At 34.1% G+C, this 22,486-nt stretch overlaps 1 protein-coding gene across 3 annotated transcripts in view; it reads right to left on the bottom strand.

The window, feature by feature from the left end:
• Nucleotides 1-12,963: 12,963 nt before the first annotated feature.
• CRISPLD1 (cysteine rich secretory protein LCCL domain containing 1) overlaps nucleotides 12,964-22,486 on the bottom strand; it is a 40,002-nt gene continuing 30,479 nt past the window's right edge. For all 3 annotated transcript variants that reach the window (XM_072604913.1, XM_072604915.1, XM_072604914.1), the window contains 3 exons: nucleotides 20,522-20,597; nucleotides 14,709-14,839; nucleotides 12,964-14,137 (listed from right to left, as the gene is read on the bottom strand). In XM_072604913.1, coding sequence (XP_072461014.1) covers nucleotides 14,086-14,137; nucleotides 14,709-14,839; nucleotides 20,522-20,597 — 259 coding nt within the window. In that variant the 3' untranslated portion in view covers nucleotides 12,964-14,085. The remainder of the gene's footprint in view (nucleotides 14,138-14,708; nucleotides 14,840-20,521; nucleotides 20,598-22,486) is intronic.

Below are 22,486 nucleotides of genomic sequence, written 5' to 3'. Positions count from 1 at the left end.
GTTAGATCATTTCTCTAACATTGTAGAATAGGTTTACCTGCTGGGATTTCTCTTCTTCACAATTTAGTTGTTTTTTTTTTTCATTGAGCAAGACCATTTTGGCCATACAGCCAATGAGTTTAATGGGATACATTGATTTTTAATTCGCCCTTTCTCTTTTTCCTCTCTCCCATCTTTCTCTTTCTGTCAGTTTTTTAATGGAAACTTTTTGTTCTCTTACAGATAGATAAAAGAAAAGATTCAGATACATCTTTAGGTTGAAAGTCACCTTCTTTCTCTAAGAAGTGAGCTCACTCATTTTGGCCTACAGTATAAGTTTATACATTGAGATACTAAATCTTGGTTTTGATGACAAATGAAAAACATGGAAAAATGCACTAAACTGGTGAATGTGATATCCTTTTTTTTTTAATTAAAATACCATGTTCATAGTAAGTGCTTCATATGTGTTGAACTTATATTGAAGAATTTTTTTTTTTACTTCAATGGCCTTGTTGTTCCATTGTTTCAATCATATCCAACTCTTTGTGACCCCATTTAGAGTTTTGGTAAAGAGTGGTTTGCCACTTCCTTCTTCAGCTCATTGTACAGATGAGGAAACTGAGGCAAACAGGGTACAGTCACTTGTTCAGGGTCATATAACTAAGAAATATCTAAGACTGCATTTAAACTTCCTGACTCTAGGACCATTGCTTGGTCCGCTGCTCCACCTAACTGCTATTATGACCTAATGGCAGTTAATTAACAGCAATAATGCATTTCTATGCTGCTTTAAAGTTTGCAAAGCATTTTTTTCATATAAAAGTTATTGCCCCCATTTTATAGATGTGGAAACAGACAGAGACATTAGGTGGCTTGTCTATAGTCACACTACTAGATTGTATTCAAACTTAGGTTTTCTAACTACAGCTTCCACAGGATTTTCATTTTAAGGTCATCTTTGTTTTAATATATGTTCAGTTATATTTAAAATATATACATTTAGACTTTTGGAGTTAGAGCCTTGATGGAACTGTAGAGAAAAAAATTCACCTAAACTCTTCCAACAGCCCCCTCCAAGCAACTTTAAGAGAATTCCTCAAATTGAAATCTGGAATGGTAGAGCTAATGGAAAGTAAGAGTAAGACATTCTTCAAGCTCAAGACACTTAAGAGGTCAGAAAGAGAGATGATCTGTGATATAGGCTGAGCCAGAGTCCAAGTGAATGAAACACCAGTGGTGAGCCAAGGTGAAGTAACAAAAGCAAAAGTAGCTTTGGGATCTCTCAACCCAATGATGATAAAGGAACCTGGCAACTGATTAGAAAGAGATTATAGCTAACCCCCATGCTAGGACTGGACACAGGACCAGACACTGTGTGGCAACTACATTGCCTATACCCACTTCTGGGTCATAGTTTAAAAGGTGGAATGGAACACTTTTGGTCAAGAGTGAAGAAGGGCAGTATCTCTTTCTACTCCAACTAATCTGGGACCCTCCGGAACAGTGCTGTTTCCAGTTCCAATTAAAAGAAACTGATAGAGAAAGGGGGGAGAGAGGAAAAAGAGGGAGGTAGAATTAAAAATTAGTGTGTCCCATCAAAATCATTGGCAATATGGCCAAAATGGCCTTGCTCAATGAAAAAAATCAATGGAAGTTCAACGTTTATCAAGGACTTACTACAATTATGGGATTATTGATTCATCTTATTTCAACTTAGAAAAAGAATGTCACATTTATAAGTTTAGGACCCTGAAGAGCGGTGTCAATTGCAATCCCAAGGGAATAGGGGACCTTCTTGAGCAAAAACCTAAGTTAAAACAAGTAGAGCAGGGACCATACCTCACTCCAGATCACACCACTATGGGAGCACTAGAAATTTTGGAACACCCCAGAAATAGCTCTGAAAACAGCAATGCGAAAAATCCTGAAGCTTGAGACAGTGCCACACCCTAACCCCTAGCTAGGAACAGTGCCCAACTTTAACATAAAGTTCAATAAATAAATAGCACAGGAAAATTAACAAACAACAAGAAAACAACAATATAACCAGATTATAAAAATCTACTAGGGTGACCAGGAAGATAAAGACGCAAACTCAGAAAAAGACAACAATGTCAAAAGAGGTGCAAGCAAACCCTCAAAGAAAGATTTGAATTGAACACAAGCCTAACAAGAAATTCTGGAAAACATTTAAAAATTATATAAAAAATAAAATAAGAGTGGTAGAATAAAAATAGGGGAAAGAATGATAATGAATCAAGAAAATTATGAAAAAACAATAGCCTGGTGAAAGGAATACAAAAGTTACTGAAGAAAGTAACAGTTTAAAAAGCAGAATTAGACAAATGGTGAAAAGAGTACAAAACTTCACTAATGAAAATAACATCTTAAAAAGGAGAATTGGACAAATGGAAAAAGAGGTACAAAAGTTTACTGAAGAAAATAATTGCTTAAAAATTTGAATTGGGTAGCCATAACAAACCTGAGTAGGAAGGCCTGGGTGGCCTGAAGAAGGAGCAGCACTTCAGATTCTCAAATATATCAACCCAGGAAGGGAATTCAGTGGAACTGAGAGAGAGAGAGAAGCACAACACCCCAGGTAACAGTAGCAGCTCTCCTGAGACTATCAGTCACAGATTAAATGTCTGTAAGTCACCAACTTGAACTTCTAGTAGTGAAGATGGTGGAGTGATCTGTAAATGCTCCACTCCTCCCCTTGTTGACCTTGAAAAACTCAGAGAACATTTCCTCAGGAAAAATCCTGGAACAGTGGGATCACCTGAAGGGGTAAACAGTTTCTTAGCCAAAGTAGCTAGGAAAATCTCACAGGGGGTTCCCTGTTGCTATGGCTGAAGGAGACCAGTGCTGGAATGGAGCTGTTCCAGACAGCCACACTTCAGCAAACCAGGAGGATATCCTGAGTCCCAGGGGGGGTGGGGGGGGTGGAGCCCATAAGCACAAACACCAGGACCCCAGGTGTGCCTTAACACAGCTAGGGGAATCAGGAAGACACTAGCGAAGACTGGGTTTATCAAATATTGAGAATTTTTGTGCTCTAGCTTGGGACAGGAAACCTCCTGTAGCCAGACCCCTTTCCCCCACACCTTGTGCAGTGAGCTCCAAAGTAAATCTGGAAAAACTCAGAAAGACTTCACCTGGCACCAGCCAGCTCAACACCAGTTAAGCTACAGTAGTCTAGCTTCTACCTGAAAGAAACAGAGGCAACAATACACAAAGCCTCAAGTTCTAAGCACAAGAACTGTGGGAATGAGCCCCCTGTGCCACAGAAGCAGACATGCACTCTAAAAGTCAGGAAAAGTGTGATTATCATGAGCAAGAAGCAAACCAGAAAAGAAAAGACCATGGAAGCTTACTATGGGGCAAAGACCAAAACACAAATGCCGAAGAGATCACCATTGAGACTGTACTCCCATCTGAAACCTCAAAAGGGAATATGAATTGGTCTCAAGCACAAAGAACATTCTTGGAAGAGATAAACAAGGATTTTAAAACCCAAATTAGAGAGGTTGAAGAAAAATTGGCTAATGATTTTAAAAATATGAAAAAAGAATTCATGGAAGAATTTTAAAAGAAAATTGGACAAAGGGATAAAGGCATACAAAACCTAACTGGAACAATTGGACAAATGGAAAATGAGATGCAAAAGTTAATTGAAGGAAACAATCTATTAAAAATTAGAATTGGGCATGTAGACTCTAATAACCCTTTGAGACATCAAGAATCAGCCAAACAGAATTGAAAGAATTAAAAAATAGAAGAAAATGTAAGATATCTCATTGGAAAAGCAACTAACCTGGAAAATAGATCCAGGAGAGAAAAATCTAAGAATTATTTGTCTACTGGAAAGTCACAAAGAAAAAAAGAGCCTGGAAAATATCATCCAAGAAATAACCAAGGACAACTGCCCTAAGGTCCTAGATCCAGAGGGTAAAATAGTCATTGAAAGAATCCACTGATCACTTCCTGAAAGAGATCCCAAAGTGAAAATACCAAGGAATATTGTTGCTAAATTCCAAAACTATCAAGTAAAGGAGAAAATACCACAAGCAAGCAGAAATAAATAATTCAAATATCGAGGAGCTACAGTCAGGATCACATAGGACCTTGCAGCCTCTACATTAAAAGATCAGAGTGACTGGAATTTGGTAGGGCAAAGGAGTTTGGACAACAACCAAGGATCAATTACACAGCAAAATTGAGAATAATAATTCAGGCAAGGAGATGGACATTCAATAAAACAGGGGATTTCCAGACCTTCCTGATGAAAATGCCAGAGCTCAATAGAAAATTTGATCTTCAAATACAAGTCTCAAGAGAGGCATAAAAAGGTAAACAGGGAAAAAAAAAAACTTGTTATTCAATATGGGCAAATTGTTTATATCCCTATGAGGGAAGATGATACTTGTTAATCTAAAAAAATTGTATAATAATTATGATATTTAAAAGGGATATACACAGATAGAGTGAGTGAGTATAAATTAAATGATGTCATGATAAAAATGCGATTTAAGGGTGTGAAGGGATTGTAATGGGAAATGTGAAAAGGAGGACACAGTAAAAGATAAATTACAACACAGGAAGAGGCATAAAAACATATTACAGTAGAGGGAAAGAGGGGAGGGAGATGAGTGCTGTTTGAGATTTACTCTCATCTGATTTGGTTCAAGAAGGGAACAATAAAATCAGTTAAGTATAGAAATCTAATTAGCCCAATAAGCAGTAGGAGTGGAAAGGGGAAAGAAAAGGGAGGAGAGGCTAAAAGGGAAGGAGGAAGTAAAAAGGGAAAAGGGGAGTAAAAGGGAGGGGGGCTGAAAGAAGGGAAGGAAGACTAAGAGAGGTGGTGGTCAAAAACTAAAATTTTATTGTGGAGAGAAAGGGAGAAGGAAGAATTAAAAGCATAAACAGGGGAAATAGGATAGAGGGAAAGACATAGTAATCATAACAGTGAATGAGAATGGGATGAACTTTCCCATAAAATGGAAGCAGATAGCACAATGGATTAAAAATCATAATCCAACAATAGATTGTTTGCAAGAAACACATTTGAAACAGGGGGATACACACAGGGTAAAGGTAAAAGGTTGGAGCAGAATATACTGTGCTTTAGCTAATGCAAAATAAAGCATGGGGAGCAATCCTAATCTTAGACAAAGCAAAAGCAGAAATAGATCTCATCAAAAGAGATAAGGAAGGAAAATATATCCTGTTAAATGGCACCATAGACAATGAAGCAATATCATTACTAAGTAAATACACCAAGTGGTATAGCATCCAAATCCTTAGAGGAGAACTTAAGGGATTTACAAGAAGCAATAGACAGCAAAACTATACTAGTGGGTGACCTCAAATGTCCTCCTCTCTGAACTTGATAAATCTAACCTCAAAATAAACAAGACAGAAGTTAAGGAGGTGAATAGAACTCTGGATATGATAGATATGATAGATCTCTAGAGAAAATTGAGTGGGAATAGAAAGCAATATACCATTTTCTCAGTGGTAGATGACACAAATACAAAAATTGACCATGTGTTAGGGCATAAAAACCTCACAATTCAGTGCAGAAAGGCAGAGATAGTCAATGCATCCTTCTCAGATCATAATGCAATAAAAATTATGTGTAGTAAAAGGTTATGGAAAGATAGACCAAAAATTAATTGGAAACTAAATAATCTAATCCTAAAGAATGGGTGGATTAAACAACAAATCATAGAAACAATCAAGAAACTCATTCAAGAGAATGACAATAGTGAGAAAACCTACTAAAACTTATGGGAATTCTTAGGTGAAGTTTTGTATCATTGAATGCCTACATGAATAAAATAGAGAAAGAGGAGATCAATGAATTGGGCACGCAGCTGAAAAAACTAACAAAAGTATTAATTGAAAAACCCCAAGTACTTATCAAATTAGAAATACTGAAAACCAAAGGAAAGATTAATAAAATTGAAATTAAGAAAATTATTGAACTAATAAGTCAAACTAAGAATTGGTTTTATGAAAAAAACAATAAAGTTGATAAACCTTTGGTCAATTTGATTTTTTAAAAAAAAGAAAACCAAATTACCAATATAAAAAATGAATAATAGGGTGATCTCACCTCCAACAAGGAGGAAATCGAAACAATAATTAGAAATTACTTTGCCCAACTGTATATTCAGAAATTTGATCATCTAAGTAAGATGAATGAATATTTAAATATATGTATACACACACACACACACACACACACACATATATATATATGTATATATATATATATATATATATATATATATATATATATATATATATATATATATATATATACATATATATATATATATCCACACATATATTGCCAAGATTAACAGAAGAAGAAGCAAATACTTAAATAACCCCATCTCAGAAAAAGAAATTGAACAAGCCAGCAATGAGCTCCCTAGGAAAAAATCTCCAGGGCCAGATGGATTTACAAGTGAATTCTATCAAACATTTAAAGAACAGTTAATCTCAACACTATATAGACTATTTGGGAAAATTGGTGGAGTCCTACCAAATTCTTTTTATGATACAAATATCGTTCTGATACCTAAACCAGGAAGATCCAAAACAGAGGAAGAAAATATTGACCAATTTCTCTAATGAATGTCGATGGAAAAATTTTAAATAAGATCTTAGCAAAAAGAATACATTGACTTATCACAAGAATAATACATTATGATCCAGTAGGTTTTATACTAGGAATGCAGGGCTGGTTCAATATAAGAAAACTATCAGCATTGTTGACCATATCAACAACAAAACTAGCAGAAATCACATAATTATCTCAATAGATGACGGAAAACTTTTGACAAAATATGACATCCATTCCTATTGACAACACTGGAGAGCATAGGAATAAATGGAATTTTCCAGAAAATAATAAGCAGTATCTACCTAAAATCATCAGCAAGCATTATATGCAGTGGGGATAAGCTATATGCATTTCCAATAAGTTCAGGGGTGAAACATGGATATCTATTACTCTCATTTTTGCTCAATATAGTACTAGAAATGTTAGTTTTAGCAATAAGAGAAGAAAAAGAAATTGAAGGAATTAGAATAGGCAAAGAAGAAACTATGTTATCACTCTTTGCAGATGATATGGTGAAATACTTAGAGAAGCCCAGAGAGTCAACTAAAAAACTACTTGAAATAATAAACAACTTTGGCAAAGTTACAGGTTACAACATAAACTCACATAAATCATCTGCATTTCTATATATTACTAACAAAGCCCAGCAGTAAGAGATGGATAGAGAAATCCCATTTAAAGCTATGGTAGACATTATAAAATATCTGGGAGTCTACCTGCCAAAACAAACCCAGGGACTATATGAACACAATTACAAAACACTTTTCACACAAATAAAGTCAGATCTAAGTAAGTGGAAAAACATCAGTTGCCCATGGGTAGACTGAGCTAATATAATAAAATGACAACTATACCTAAATTAATTTACTTATTAAGTGTCATACCAATCAAACTACCAGAAAAATATTTTCTAGAGCTAGGAAAAGTAATATCAAAATTCATCCAGAAGAACAAAAGGCCTAGAATATCAAGGGAATTAATGTAAATAAATGCTAGGGAAGGTGGCCTAGCCCTATCAGATCTCAAATTGTATTGCAAAGCAGCAATCATGAAAATCACTTGGTACTAAGAAATAGAAGGGCAGACCAGTGGAATAGGTTAGGTACTCAAAATACAATATTCAATGAATATAGCAATCTACTGTTTGATAAAACCAAGGACCTCAGCTTCTGGGATAAGAACTCACTGTTTGACAAAACCTGCTGAGAAAACTGGATAACAGTGTGGTGGAAAGTGGGCATAGAACAATGTCTGACACTGTACACAACAATAAAGTCCAAATGGATACATGATCTAGGTATAAAAACTGATACTATAAACAAATTAGAGGAGCAAAGGATAGGATATTTGTCAGAATTATGAAGAACTATATGGCCAAACAAGAGATAGAGAACATTATGAAGTATAAAATCAATAATTTTGATTGCATTAAATTGAAAAGTTTTTTCACAAACAAACCTAATACAACCAAGATTAGGAGGGAAGTAGAAAACTGGAAAAGAATTTTTGCAAGTAGCGTTTGTGATAAAGGCCTCATTTCCAAAATATATAGAGAATAGAGTCAAATTTACAAGAATACAAGTCATTCCCCAGTTGATAAATGGTCAAAGGATATGAACAAGTAGTTTTCAGAGGAAAAAATTAAAGCTATCTATAGTCATATGAAAAAAATGCTCTAAATCACTATTGATTAGAGAGATACAAATCAAAACAACTCTGGGATACCACATCACACCTATCAGATTGGCTAACGTGACAGAACAGGTACATGATAAATGTTGAAGAAGATGTGGGACAGTTGGAACACTAATTTGTTGTTGGTGGAGCTGCAAGCTAATAAAACCATTCTGGAAAGCAATTTGGAACTATGGCCAAAGCACTACAAAAGTGTGCATACCCTTTGACCCAACAATATCACTTCTAGGACTATATCCCAAAGAAATCATAAAAATGGAAAGAGTCCCACATGTACAAAAATATTTATAGCAACTCTCTTTGTGCTGGCCAAGAACTGGAAAGATATGAAATTTTGCAAAGTGAAATGAGCAGAACCAGGAAAACATACACAGTATCAGCAACACTGTGTGATGATCGACTACGAATGACTCAGCACTTCTCAGTGACACAATGATACAAGAGTCATGACTTGTATAAAGGATTCATGAAGGAAAAAGCTATCCATATCCAGATAAAGGACTGATGGACCCTGAATGCAGATTGAAGCATACTTTTTCACTTGCTTAATTTGTTTTGTTTTTTTTTCCTTTTGATATGTTTCTCTGTTCACAACTATGAATAATATGGAAATGTTTTATATGATAGTATATATATATATATGTATATATACATATACATATATATATATATAAAACCTATATTAAATTGCTTACCATTTTAGGAAGAGGAAAGGGGAGGGAGGGAGAAAACTTTAGAACTAAAAATCTTGAAATAAGGAATGCTAAAAATTGTCTTGACATGTAATTGGGAAAAAAATTAAAATACCATAAATCTAAAAAAAGTACGATAGCTAGAAAAAATAGAAGTTAAAATTCCAATAAAATACATAGTCAAGGTCATACAAGAAGTAGCAATGTTTACTCTTTGAAAGATCTTGTAATAAAACATTCCAAAGGCAAAAGATAGAGACTTGTAGCCAAGAATAATTGACCCTGAAAAGCTGAGTTAATCCTAAGGAGTGGGGTAAGAGATATATCTTTAATGAAATAGAGGATTCTCAAACATTCTCGATAAAAAGTCTAGACTTAAGAAGTAATTTTGAAATGTAAAACCAAGACCCAAAAGAAATATTGAGATGTAAACTTATTTGAGCAATTGGAAGGGGTTATTTGATAATGGTTATCATTCTAATGAAGGGACAAGAAGCAAGTGACTCTTTAGAGCCTTAACATCTTCAAAGGTTATTGAGATAATTATTTGACCAATTTTCACATTGGGAGTAGAAGGCTTTAATAGGAGAAAAAAAAAGAGGATAAGAGAAATACATTAGTATAGAAAGAAGGATGGGAAACAGACCACGGTATTTCTCCTAACTGGCATGGGTAAGAAGCATATACAAACATGGAGGAGGTGGTGTGGCAGCAAGAAAGACATGAACTTCACTTTGTCTGAACAGGATCAAGGAAGGTTGAACACATGAGTGTAAAGAAAGTACTAGACAATAAACCAAGTTCTCCTAATATAATTGGCTTGTGGACTTCAGAACAAGTGTTTGTATTGCTTGCAATCTGCTTACCATATGAAGGGGAACCTTTTAATTGACTATTAAGTCAGAATTGAGAATGCATTCCAAAGGTATTAACAAACCAAAATGTTTTCTCTTTTCTACCTGACTGCATTTGAGTAAGTAGTCAAGGACTGTTGTAAGGCTCCAGGTGGGGAAAGAAACCTTTTAACTTCCCACTGTCATATGGCCCTACTTCTGTTGCTTCTGTCTCTGTTGTCTCCATTTTTTTCCAGTCTTACGTAGTCTGGAGGTCACTAATCTGTGACCTTTTGAGCTTTGAAATGTTGAGAAAGTAGGTTTCTAGAGGTTCAGTAGCCAGAGTTCACACTACTTTGCCATCCACGAGCACAACTTCAAGGAGTAACTGGAACCTAGTCCATCAGGAGATTGACTCTGCAGTCAAGAAGCAACACCAGAGATGGTAGCCCAAATGGGAAGACAAAGGCTCAAGACCTCTATCCTACCTAGAGGTTTGCAACAGTTCTTGTCTCCAAGCGAGGCAAGGGAGGAAAGAGATGGTGTCTTCGCTAATTAGTCTTTTGAATGCACTTAAATGACTCAGCAGTCAATCAAAGTACTCCATTCCTTCAAGTGGTAAGACATCAGAAATAATACTTGCACACATTCTGAAGTCTTAATTGAAGTTGTATCTGCAAAGCATGATACTTCTGAAATAATAACAAATATTTACGAATAGACTTTTTTAAATAAAAGAAATTATAAAAGCAATGGCCTTTTAATGTTTAACAATATTCAGTAGTTAGCTTCTGGAAAAAACTGATTTGATTTTATTATAAAAAACTTTAGGTACAAAATTAATCACATTATGAGGAATTTGGCATTTTTACTCTATTTCCATATTTGGAATCAATTGATATGAACATTTATAGAGTACCTGCTTTCACCAACCATTTGACATGTTTTGATATTTGCTTGTGAGCTATTGTCCAATGGTCAAATTGGGAAAACAAAAAACCTGATTTGAACCATTAGACATAATGCTACAAAAGAAAAACGAAACAATGAAAATATAGAACCAAGGTGTGCTTGATAAATAAGAAATCTTTAAATAAAGTTGAGTACTTGAGATAGCTGTGTGCTTAGAAAGCTAGCAAGGGACTTGATTTTAATGTGAAAGAATTGGAGAGTTTTACAGAATCCCAGTATCTCAGTCTGATGGCACTTCAAAGATAATTTGAATCAAACTATAATTAAACAAGAATTCTCTTAAACCTACTAATAAATGGTCACCTACGTTTTGCTTAAGGAATTTCCAGAGAGAGGAAACTCCATTACTTCTCAAGGCAGACTATTCCACTTTGGGGCAATTTTAACTACTAGGAAATATTTCTTTATATCAGACTAAAACTTGCTTCCTAGAACATTTGACTCTTTACAGCTCCTAGTTCTTCCCTCTGGACCCAAGCAGAACAAATCCATTCCTTCTCCCACATGATGGTTCTTCAAGGATTTTAAGACAGCTAACATTAAAAAAAATTTCTTTTCTACATCCTGTGTATCCCCAATGTCTTCTATGGATCTTCATATAGCATAAGTTGAAGACCTTTTCTCATACTGTTAGCTTTTCTCTAGTTGCTCTTCAACTCATCCAATTCATACTAATCTCACTAAATTGTATCTCGAACTGGACACAATCATTGCAGCTGTACTGTCACCAGGGCAGTGGACATTTGGATTATCACCTCCCTGTTGTCCTAACTGTGTTTCTTGATGAAGTCAGTCAATATAGTAGGAACAGAGAGTTTACAAAGTTCCAGGAATGATGTTGTGTACTGGAGGGGAAGAAAAGGCAAAAATAAAGACAAAAATTTCAAAATGTCCCTCCCCTCAAGAAGCATACATTCTAATAGGGGAGACAACATGTAAATAACTAAGCCCACGTAAGACAATATCATGTAGATGAAAACAAACTGGAAGGGGATTCTGAGACAACATTAATTTTTTTGGCTGAGAATTGAAAGAAATTTGTTTACATATTTTTGCTGCCTACAGCAAATTAAAAATATCAAATCGGCTAGAAAGTGGCCATAAGATAATGCAGAAAATATCAGGGAGAAGTGATTGCTGAAAGCCTGACTACAGTGGAAGAGACAAAAAATGCATTAAGAAATACACACATCCAAAAATTATAAAAGCCTAGGACCTTTAAATGTAGGGGAAAGCATCTCAGTACTACTCAACAGCCCCTCAAGGCATCATTGTATTACAATGCAGTGAAATATTTAGAGTATTAAGATGATCATGAATCATCAAAGAGAAGACTGTTTTGTTGAATATCAATCATTTATTCGTTTTGCTTCATGGCAGAGAAGCAAATTTCTATATATCTATACACATATGCGTATATATGCGTTTCATATATGCATATATGTACATATCTATATTTTTCTGAAGAAAAAACATTTGAAGCAAAAAAAAAATCAGTGAAAAAATTGGGGGTAAATGTGAGTTACTAGAAAATCTTCTTACAGGGAATACCTTATCCCCAGTGATGGATAGATGATGCATTATCACGCAAAATGTTCCTCACAACTGGCTAGTGACTTTGTTCTCCAGCAACCTTCACTCCATTTGAATCACTTTTGTATTCAGTCAGTCAATAAGTATTTAGTAAGTGCTTACTATGTACTAGACACTGTGCTAAGTACTGAAAACACAAAGAAAGGCGAAGGACACTACCTGCTCCCATCCAACTCTCTTCCTTTTCCATCTCTGACCATACTTGACCAACTCCACTTTTCCTTCAATGTCACTGCCTCTGCCACAATTTTACTAACTTGGTGAGTGTGCATTTGTTCAATTTCTTAAAGTTTCCATAACTAAGACTCTTCTAAATATTCAAGTTTTTTTTTCATTTTTATGGCTATAAAAAATAGTCTACTTTTGAGTCTTTCACATCTTTCCTGGTTCCTTTCCAGTGTGGTTTTTATGTTAATATAAAACTAGATGAAAATATCTATGAATTTGCTATTAGCAGGTACCCTTATTCATTTTATTCAAAATCATTACTAAGCCTAAACAAACTTGTTCAACTTCATGAGGTAGTTCACATAGCAAATAAGGAGAGGAAAAAACAACTCTGAAACATGAAGAATGTCAATATATTTATGGGAAGAAAAAATAGTAATTTCATGAGCAGAAAAAATACCAAAAATAAAGTTTAACAGCTTTTTAGTCTTAAAGCACAATACATTTTTTCATAGAAACAAACATAATATTACCATTATATGTTTTTCATATACCACAATATGGTAAAAATTAATGCACGAGGCCATTCACCATAAAGAGAATCAATGGCAATGGTGAAGCAATTAAATGTATTCATCGTCATAAGACATTTTGCCCCTATACATCCTGGCCTGCAGGAGTATTTGCCAGGATATAAAACAAAAAGATATGATTTTAATTTCAAGAGTACATAAAATGTTCATTCTGTATATGACCACTATGCCTATGTTTACATCATTACTATTGTTTTATTCCATCTGCCATTAAATACATGGTCCATTTGGGGCTATCTATTTGATCGGAAAGATTTAGAGGCATCTAATTATTTTTATCTACTTTTATGTAGATTTGTTTTTGAAAATTAAGAGAATGTTTACCAAAATAATAGAAAACCAATATGAAGTGTGAACTCAACTCATGCCTAAACCTAAAAGATGAGAAAAACTGTACAGAAATAAACTTGAAAAACAGTAGAGCTTATTTGGGTCAGTCATAGCAGACTTTGGAAAATGGGAAAAGTGACAGCACAGTTTCTATTCATTCTCAGGTTAGCTATTTTTAAATGCATAAGGTGATCTCTCTGAGGTCATCCATTTTATGCTCTTTTGATTTATTATATCAGTGGCATACATAAAGCACCACAAATAACCTTCAGATAGAGGAAAGGTAGAATATTTATGACTACGTAATTAACCATAACTGAAACAATTGCTAAGAAAACATAGCAATATTTAACACAGGATTTCTGAAATTCTCATATTCAAGATATTTTTCCAATAATATCCCATGTTTTTATTTTACAGAATTTATCCCGATTTACATGCACTGACATTTTGGGGGGCTACAAATAGTTGCTATCTTCTATACAATAATGTTACAGCTTTATACAGTTTAGAAGTACAGCACCACATTCTGATTCATCTTTACCAACCCCTTCCAAGTGCTCTTTTACACATTTTGCATTGCATTGTCTTGTTCAAACAACAGCAAATACTCTGAATGCCTTCCCTCCTGCGGGATTCTGTAAACTGCAAAAGAAAAAAAAATACATGAATTATGGGCATGGGGGAATAAATGTTTATGAGAATGTCATTATAACTTCTAAATTCTCATATAATTTCCTCATTAGTCAAGTTAGTAAGGAAACAGAAGCTAATTTTCACTTGGGGAGTCACGGGAGTTTACTGTTTACTTTAAATACACACACACACACATACACACACACACAAGACTATGTTAGCTATATAGATTGCAATAAATTTGCATAAGCCAAATAACTCTGCTTACCTAGAATAACTTAAAATAATTTTAATCTAGAAAATCCTAGAGACTGAGGAAAACAACTTTCATCAAATATTTCTTGTAAGATCAATTAACAATAGAGTTATTTTGACTTATAATCAGCTTTTCAGGTCATGAATTATAAGCTTACAGGAGACAGGCATTTCTGGTACTGCACCTTCTCCAATTTAAGGGCCAACTGTTATACAAGAATGATAAACCCACATACTGCCCTAGCCTCTTGATCTTTCAATCATTGCAGGAACCTACTAACTGAGAAATAGGTAAATTATATTGGTTGATAATTACAGGTTTTACCTTTCTGAGAAGATACCATTCTGAAAGGAGGCAGTGTAAACTTTTCTCTTGTCTACTGGCATGACATCAACATAACCACCCTGATTACGAACTACACCAGCATGAACAGCTGCTCTGCAAATACTAGATACCTGAGTAGAAGAAAGAAAAAAAATTATCTCATTTTGCAATTAAGTTTCTTTATATTACATGTGACAAACTGATAGTAAATTTAAAGATGTACTTAAGCAGGTAATTGACAAGGTATATTGAGCATTCAAAGGCTATGATAAATCAACAAATTATATAGGTCCATGGATGTGAAGCATGAAATGCCCTTCAAAGTCATCTAATTTATCTCTACTCTGCAGCCAATCTGGGAACTACTGTCCAGAGATATGAAACAGGTGAAATAAGAAAATTCTGTGGTCAAACGAGCCATAGGAATGATTAAAATGATGAAGTGGTCCATCTTACAATCTAGTCATATAGCACAGGTAGCTACTGTCTAAAAGGTTTACCATCCCCTTACAAGCAGATCCAGTGACAGAAACCAGTTAATAAACTGTTTTATTTGCTCTTCTTTCAAGAATATTCATCATGTTTGGACTTGGAATTTTTAATTAATTCAAATCAATGACATTCAGAGCTAAGAATTCTTGATTTGGTCATTTTTCATGTATTCGGTCAATGTTTATTTTTCATTGGGGTGGGGGTACATTTGGACATGGAACTTCCTATAAGTAACAGAATGAATAGGGAAGAAAGGAAAAACAGCCACAGCTCCTACTGGATTTCTGGTGATCATTGTTGAAATGTTCTATAATTACACTGAGTACAGTAGAATTTCTGGTGCTTTTCACTCATTATTTCATTTCATTAAATTACCACCTATTAATTTTCACAACAAATATTTTGCATGAGCTTGAGGTATAAACTATTTTACTAATGCTTTCAACTCAGTGTAATCTTCTGGGAAGCAGCATAGTGTTATACAAAGAATAGTGGAATCTGGAATTGAAGATTAGGTGATAATGTAAAAATTAGAAGACTCCTCTCTTTTTCCTTATCTGTCCTACTCTGATGCCTCATCCTGGCATGGAGGTAACTCTGGGTACTTAAAGGCTATGCCAGCATAATGTAATATCTAGCAGGTTCTACTGTGCTGCAGAACCATCAAGAAGAGGTCTAGAAACAGAATGGAATTCTGCTGAACAAGGACTAGATAGGCTAAATGTGGAAAAGCTTATCATCAAAATATTGGTCATTAAGAGGTTAATTTTTATAGCCACAGCAAGTCATGAAAACTATCTACTAAGGAAGAGAAGGAACACGACGTACATCACTCAAGAGAGTAATAATACTGAGGGGCTCATAAATCAGTGAAGGGGAATTATCAGATATATATTTTAATAATATTTTAATCATCCATTATTCAAAAAAAACCCAAAAAACCTTATACTGAAGTAGAATTCATGTAGAAAACATTTACTGGTTGAATGGAAGATGTTGCATTTTAAATCCTTCAAAGTTATAAGAACAATCCTATTCCTAGAGCAGGGGATTGTTATTTTGTTGCATGTCACGGACACTTCTAGAAGTACAGTGACACATATGGATCTCTTTAGTTTTAGAATATGTTTTTAAATACTTAAATTAAATAAAATGTGTATGATCACAAAGGAAATAAATTATACTGAAATGAAGTTACCAAAATATTTTTAAACTATATTCATAGATAAGAGGTTAAGAACTCTTGTGAAAATTAAATAATTCTTCAAAGTATTTTGTGCTTAACATTTCTTTTCATCCAAATTTTCTACTAAAATATTTTTATAATTTGATTAGACGAAACTATACATCCTTTGCTTGAAGACTTCCCAAATACCCCTATACAAGATAATGTGTCCCACGAATCTTCTTTAATCCTTACTACAATGATTTAAATTCCTGCTTTTTTCACTTTCTGAACATAAGGTCTATCTCAGGAGCATTATACATTAACATAAACATTTCTTTCACAATTACACAAACTTACTTTATTGTTATGCTCTGAACTTTCTACTATCTTTTGGTATTTAAACTATCAGAGAATCTAAATGCTAAACTTTTTCATCATTTCTCTCCTTTGGTAATACAGTGAAATGACTGCTATCTACAAATGTACATCATGACTCTGCAAAGGCATTTTAATCATAGTCTTAAGCCCCTCACTCAAGTAATATTTGCATTTGATATAATTCATAAAAGATGGGATTTACAGTAATTCTGCACACATTTCATGATTTATCCTGTTCTGTTAGAAGAGAATTATCAACATTTTCCAAAGGCAATAAAAAGTGCCTGGATATACCATTCATTAAACTTTAAGCACTTTAAAGTAATCTTAAGCAATTGTTTCTCTTATGCCTGGGTAGCTGGTATGCATTCCTGATCAAGTTCAAAGGTCAAAAAGGATTTTCTCTTCATATCCAGTCTTTACCAGAACAAAGATGCACAGTGTGAAAACAATGAGGAATTTATAGTGGAAACAATGGTACTTACTTACATTGAACACAGAGAATTTGCAATTAACCAGAATGAAAGTCCAAAATCCTTTCTCAAGAATTAAATGTGTGAACTGTATCTACATATATAGTGAACAACAAAGGCAATTCAGTTCACAAAAAGACATAAAAATAGAGCTGAAATGAAATTCAGAGCCCTTTGATTTTTACAAATGAGGAAACAGAGATTCATGGAGTTTAAATAACTTGCCCAAGGACGGAGGTCAGGGCCAGAGGCAGGACAAATTCTTTGCTTCTTATGAGTCTGTGGGCTTTTACCTTTTACCTCATACCCCTACCCCTAGTCCTTTTGCATTTTATTTAAAGTGAGACTGCACTCCTTGGGAGTGAATGGCATATTTTAAAGCTTGCTATTGAATTTTCTTATTTATAGCATTCTTAATTTCAGTCTCAGTTTTCCAGCTGAGAAAAAAATTGAGCTTATACAATGTGCAACCAATCCATTTTACTGGAATACTGTGAGCATAGCAGAATTTTTATAAATTGCAATCTTAAGAAAACATATTTCTATAAAGGAAAATTTTATTTAGGAAGCCAATATATGGAAGTTTTTAGATTCAAGTATATTTAAGAAAAAATAAGTCATAATTAATCTTGTAAGAGATTCTGAACTGAAACTACTAAACTTGTAGAGAAATGTTGAACTCTTAGCTAGAGGCAATATTTTACTAATCAACAATCCAGAAAACAGCTACAAACATAAATAAGTACACCCCCTAAAGATTTCCAAGCAGCCTAGTTAATCAGAAATGTACTTTATTCATAAGGAGTGGCTGAGTCACCTACATTGTGGTTGTACCCAAATACAGTGAATAAAAATATGGCACCATATAATGAAGATAAAGGATGCAATGAAAAGTAGAATACAGATGAGAGTAGAGAGAAGAATAAGAATCCTATGAATCTCTTTAATTGACCAGGAAACAGAAAACGTAAGCTATTTGCCAAAGATCACATTGTTAGCTATTAAGCAGAATTGAAACAAAACCCAACTCTCAGTTCTCAATTTGGTACTTTTTTCCATCCTCTCATTACTATAAAAAATATAGAAGAATGTACTTCTACACACACACACACACACACAAACACACACACACACATTGTAATTATCTGGGATATTTACTTTATAGAGTTCCTCATTCTCTGAAGATGATAAATTTTTCACTTCCACAAATTCAGCATGTACCAAAAGTCTTAGTGCAATTTTGATTCTATTAAAGTATAAAACTGTACTAAGATTTTGGGGAAAACTTGTTATTTGCAGAATTTGTATGGATAAGGCAAAATGCTAGGGCATAATGATAGTTATACATATATAAAAGATACATTTGGAAAATTAGGCTGAGGCTAGTTAATGTAAGGTTAAAGGTGGGTAAGGGGAAGAGGTAAAGATCTTCCCTGCCCATTAATAGGCCTCAGTAATTTCTTTTGTTAATTTCTATTGAGGCACTGGGTCAGAGTGTTGTACCCTCAGGCTATGAAAAGTATATAAATACTCTGAGGTGATATTTTGCTTTGAAATTTACTCATTGGAAGTGTTTATTTGGCCAGATGAGACTCTGGGTAGCAGTTAAGAAAACCCAGATGTCCATGCTTCCTTCTCTCTGCTAACTATGCATGTATGTAATGCTCAGAGAGTTGAATCTGTCTGTTGATCTGTGATGCATGTGTAGCTTATGGTCAGACGTTGGAAGCCCTGTCAATCTTTATATCTCTCTTTGTATTTTCTCTGAAGTTCAGGGTGCTGACTTTTTCCCCTGAACTAAGTGAATGATACACGAGCTTGATTAAAGTGATTGTTGACCCCCAAAAGTTGCTTTCTTTTTAGAAAAGCAGATCTAAGAACCTGTATAACAGGCCCTCCTGTGTATGCCAGGGTCCTTACTGTTACAGATAATTAAGAGCTTTTGATGTCTTAGAAGGTTACTAGGTAGGAAAATAGACCCATTTACAATAGTTTTAGAAGAAGAATAACATAAGAAGAGCTTTGCTCCAGCAGGGGTGGTGGTGGTAGTGGTGGAGATTAGAATAAAGTATAGAGAAGGAAAAGGAGTAATAGTTCCAAGTAACAAGGACAGTAACAGTGGAAATGGAAAGAAGGGGAGGAAGGTGAGAAGATAACATTGATAGGACTTGGTAATTGATCATACAGAGAATGAAAGAAGGTGTTAAAAATGACTACTACTGTTGGACAAGTAAAACAGTACTAGCCTGACTATCAGAAGATAAAGATTCTATCCCCTGCTATAACCCTTAGCAGCTATGTGACCTGGGACAAATTATTTCTCTTCTTTGGGTATTCAGTTTCTTCATCTGTATGATGAAAAGGATTGATTGTTTCACGTTTAGCTTTAACATTCTAGGAGATTACCAAGATAAGTGAGGTTTTCATGAATTCATTGGCAGCAAAAATCATCTTCCTTAATTACTGTTTATGTGACTTCTAATTGTATAAAGTCTACAATGTGTCATGGTGTTGCTCTATTTATAAAATTTAAGGTAGCAGTTCTCTCCTCTTTGGAACTAACTGCCTTCAGATTATGCAAATTGACGTTAGCCAAGTTTACACTTTTTATTCTAGATTACAGGTTGTAAAATCTGTATATAGCCTGCTTACCTTTGACTTTGAGATTTACCTAGAATGTCTTCACTATACCTTTTAGCTAAATCACACTTCAAATCTTGGCCTAATTTTTTTTTTCTGTAATGACAGCTCCACAGCTAAACTTCCTTAATTCTAGTTACAACACTCATTTCTACATACTTCATCTATCTATTCTTCTTAGATATTGATCTTCCCATCTTCATTGGAATCTAGTCCCCTCAAATGTCATGTCATATGGGCAATAAATGTATTGTTAATACATGATAAATTTCATTTTTCTCTTGTACATAACACCAAGAAATGACCTGGTTTTTTTTTTTCCTTTCCTAATAATATCACAAGAAAGTTTTCTTTATGAGCCAGGGAATAACTGGGTAACAAAAACAAATTTCATTTTTTTGAAGGTTTGACTTCACTTTCTTAGTCTTAGTCAAACATAGATTAATTCAATCCTCAGAAATAACTTGGTAAAAGGAGAATAGTGTCTACAATAAGAAAACAATTTTGAATAAATATTTTGTAACTAATGTACATTTGTTTAAAATAGGTGTATATAAAACTATAATTTTTCCCTTGCTTTTTCCTTGTGAAAATGTAAAAAGGTAATGGTATACAGTTCATATTTATAAGTACTTTAGAGTTAGATAAATTAGGTTACTTACATCAGAATAAATTCGAGTTCCAATTACACGAGCATAGTGTGGATTCGCTTGCTTGCAATTGCGAGGACAGTATACTCTGAAAAATATATTTCATAAAAAATATACATTTATAGAGACAAAATAACAAAAATGTAACCCTGACATCTATTTCTTTTTTTCTATTCCTTTTTATGAAACATGACAAATGTGTGAATCTGACAGTAAAGACCATAGAGGAAACTCTAAGAATGCCAAAGGCTTTGCTAAAAAAAAAAAAAAAGATAAATACCTAGTCAGAAAACTAATAGTAAAAGAAATTTAATTTCTTAAAAAGTAGAAAAGTAATTTAAATATTTTGGATAATGCTTTCAAATATTCCTCTAAAACAGGAGTGGTTGATTCATTTTTTAAGATTAAAATAGCACTTCTGTTCAACATACGAATATTCATTTGTGTGTGTGTGCATATACACATAAAACTTAAAGGCAATTTTAAAAGCAAAATGTAATAACATGAGTTATTTTGGAGACTTTGGGTTGGAAAGTGGATTTTTGGAAACCTGTAGGGAGATATTCTGTGATATCTCCCATAATGAATGTTCTACTAGAACAGTCCTTTTGAGGAAATAAGGCATTGAATGACCTCTCCTTCCTAATTAATTTATCTATTCCTTCAAACAAACAAACAAACTAAGTATTCCTAGGACTAATCACTGGGGAAACAGAAATATCTCTGACACAGGCCTAGATTCTTAGATAATTTACAATACAATGGTGCTAGGGAAGAAAATGTAAACAAATAATCAAGGTAAAAGGAGGGTGATATGAGAAGAATTTGCTCCACAGATTTGGAACATGAAATAACTTGTACCTGAAAGGTGAAAGGTGTCAAGGTTTTGGAAGGAGGTAGCTCTGAAATTGGGTCATAGAGGCTGGGAGAGTCCATTTTAGCCTTTGGCTAAGTAAAGAGACGTAGAGACAGGAAGAGAAAAGAAGATCTGAAAGTAGGAATGAAGGCAAGATGTGAAAAAGGAAAGGAACAATGAATTTAGCTGAAGAATCAATTTCAAGAATAGGAGTAGGATGAGTTAAGGTTAGAACCAGACTGAGAGAGGTTGGGGAAAGGGAAGGGAATAATCACTTTTATAAAGCCTACTACGTGTCAGGTACTGTGGTAGGTGCTTTTTTTTTTTTTTTAACAAATATTCTCTCATTTGATATATATAGATAGCACTAGATTATACCTGAGGGCCTTCCTAACTACAATATTCTCAGGTTATAGCTTATTCATTGGGCAGTGACACTATTCAGAATCTGAAAGCAGACATTTAGAGTCAGAGTTAGGGTACCATACTCTTTATGTTTGGTGTTCAGGTAACTCTGCTTTGGTTGGGTAAATGCTGGTTCCTTGGCAAATCATTCAAGATATAGTAGATTGCATGAAAGTAGTGGCTCTTCAGATTAAAGTTGTCATGATCTGTCACTCATGTAAGCATCTGAAGGGCAATGATTACTTTGCCTTACAACAAAGGAGGTACATAAGACATGCTAAATGAACTGAATTAATTCTACAAAACTCATACGGGCTTGTTTGCAAAATCTTAATGGGAACATATAGCAAATGATAAAAAAAAAATCACTAAAAGCAATAAATTACAAATGAATCTTTTTAGATAAGTTAAGTAGTTAAAAAGAAAAAGTAAAAGTTTTCCAAAGGCAAAAAGAAGAAAGTTTTTATTTGAACAAACTATCACTTTGTAATATACTAATGTAATAAGGAAACTTCCTGACAGAAGACATACCATATAATTCTTAGTATAGTCATCACCTTTACAAAATCTACGTGCTCATTTTTAAGTGGAGTATGATGCCTCCTTTGATTTAAAAAGGAACCTCACAGCCCAAAGTGATAATTCACTCAAAAAGTAGATAAGATTTTTCATCAAAGTTATATTTCAACTAATTTAATTTATTGACACTATTGACA

Source organism: Notamacropus eugenii, chromosome 4 (assembly GCF_028372415.1).
Source record: "Notamacropus eugenii isolate mMacEug1 chromosome 4, mMacEug1.pri_v2, whole genome shotgun sequence".
NCBI classification, from domain to species: domain Eukaryota; kingdom Metazoa; phylum Chordata; class Mammalia; order Diprotodontia; family Macropodidae; genus Notamacropus; species Notamacropus eugenii.
Note: the sequence above shows the minus strand (reverse complement) of the source record. Positions and strands in the feature narration are given on the sequence as shown.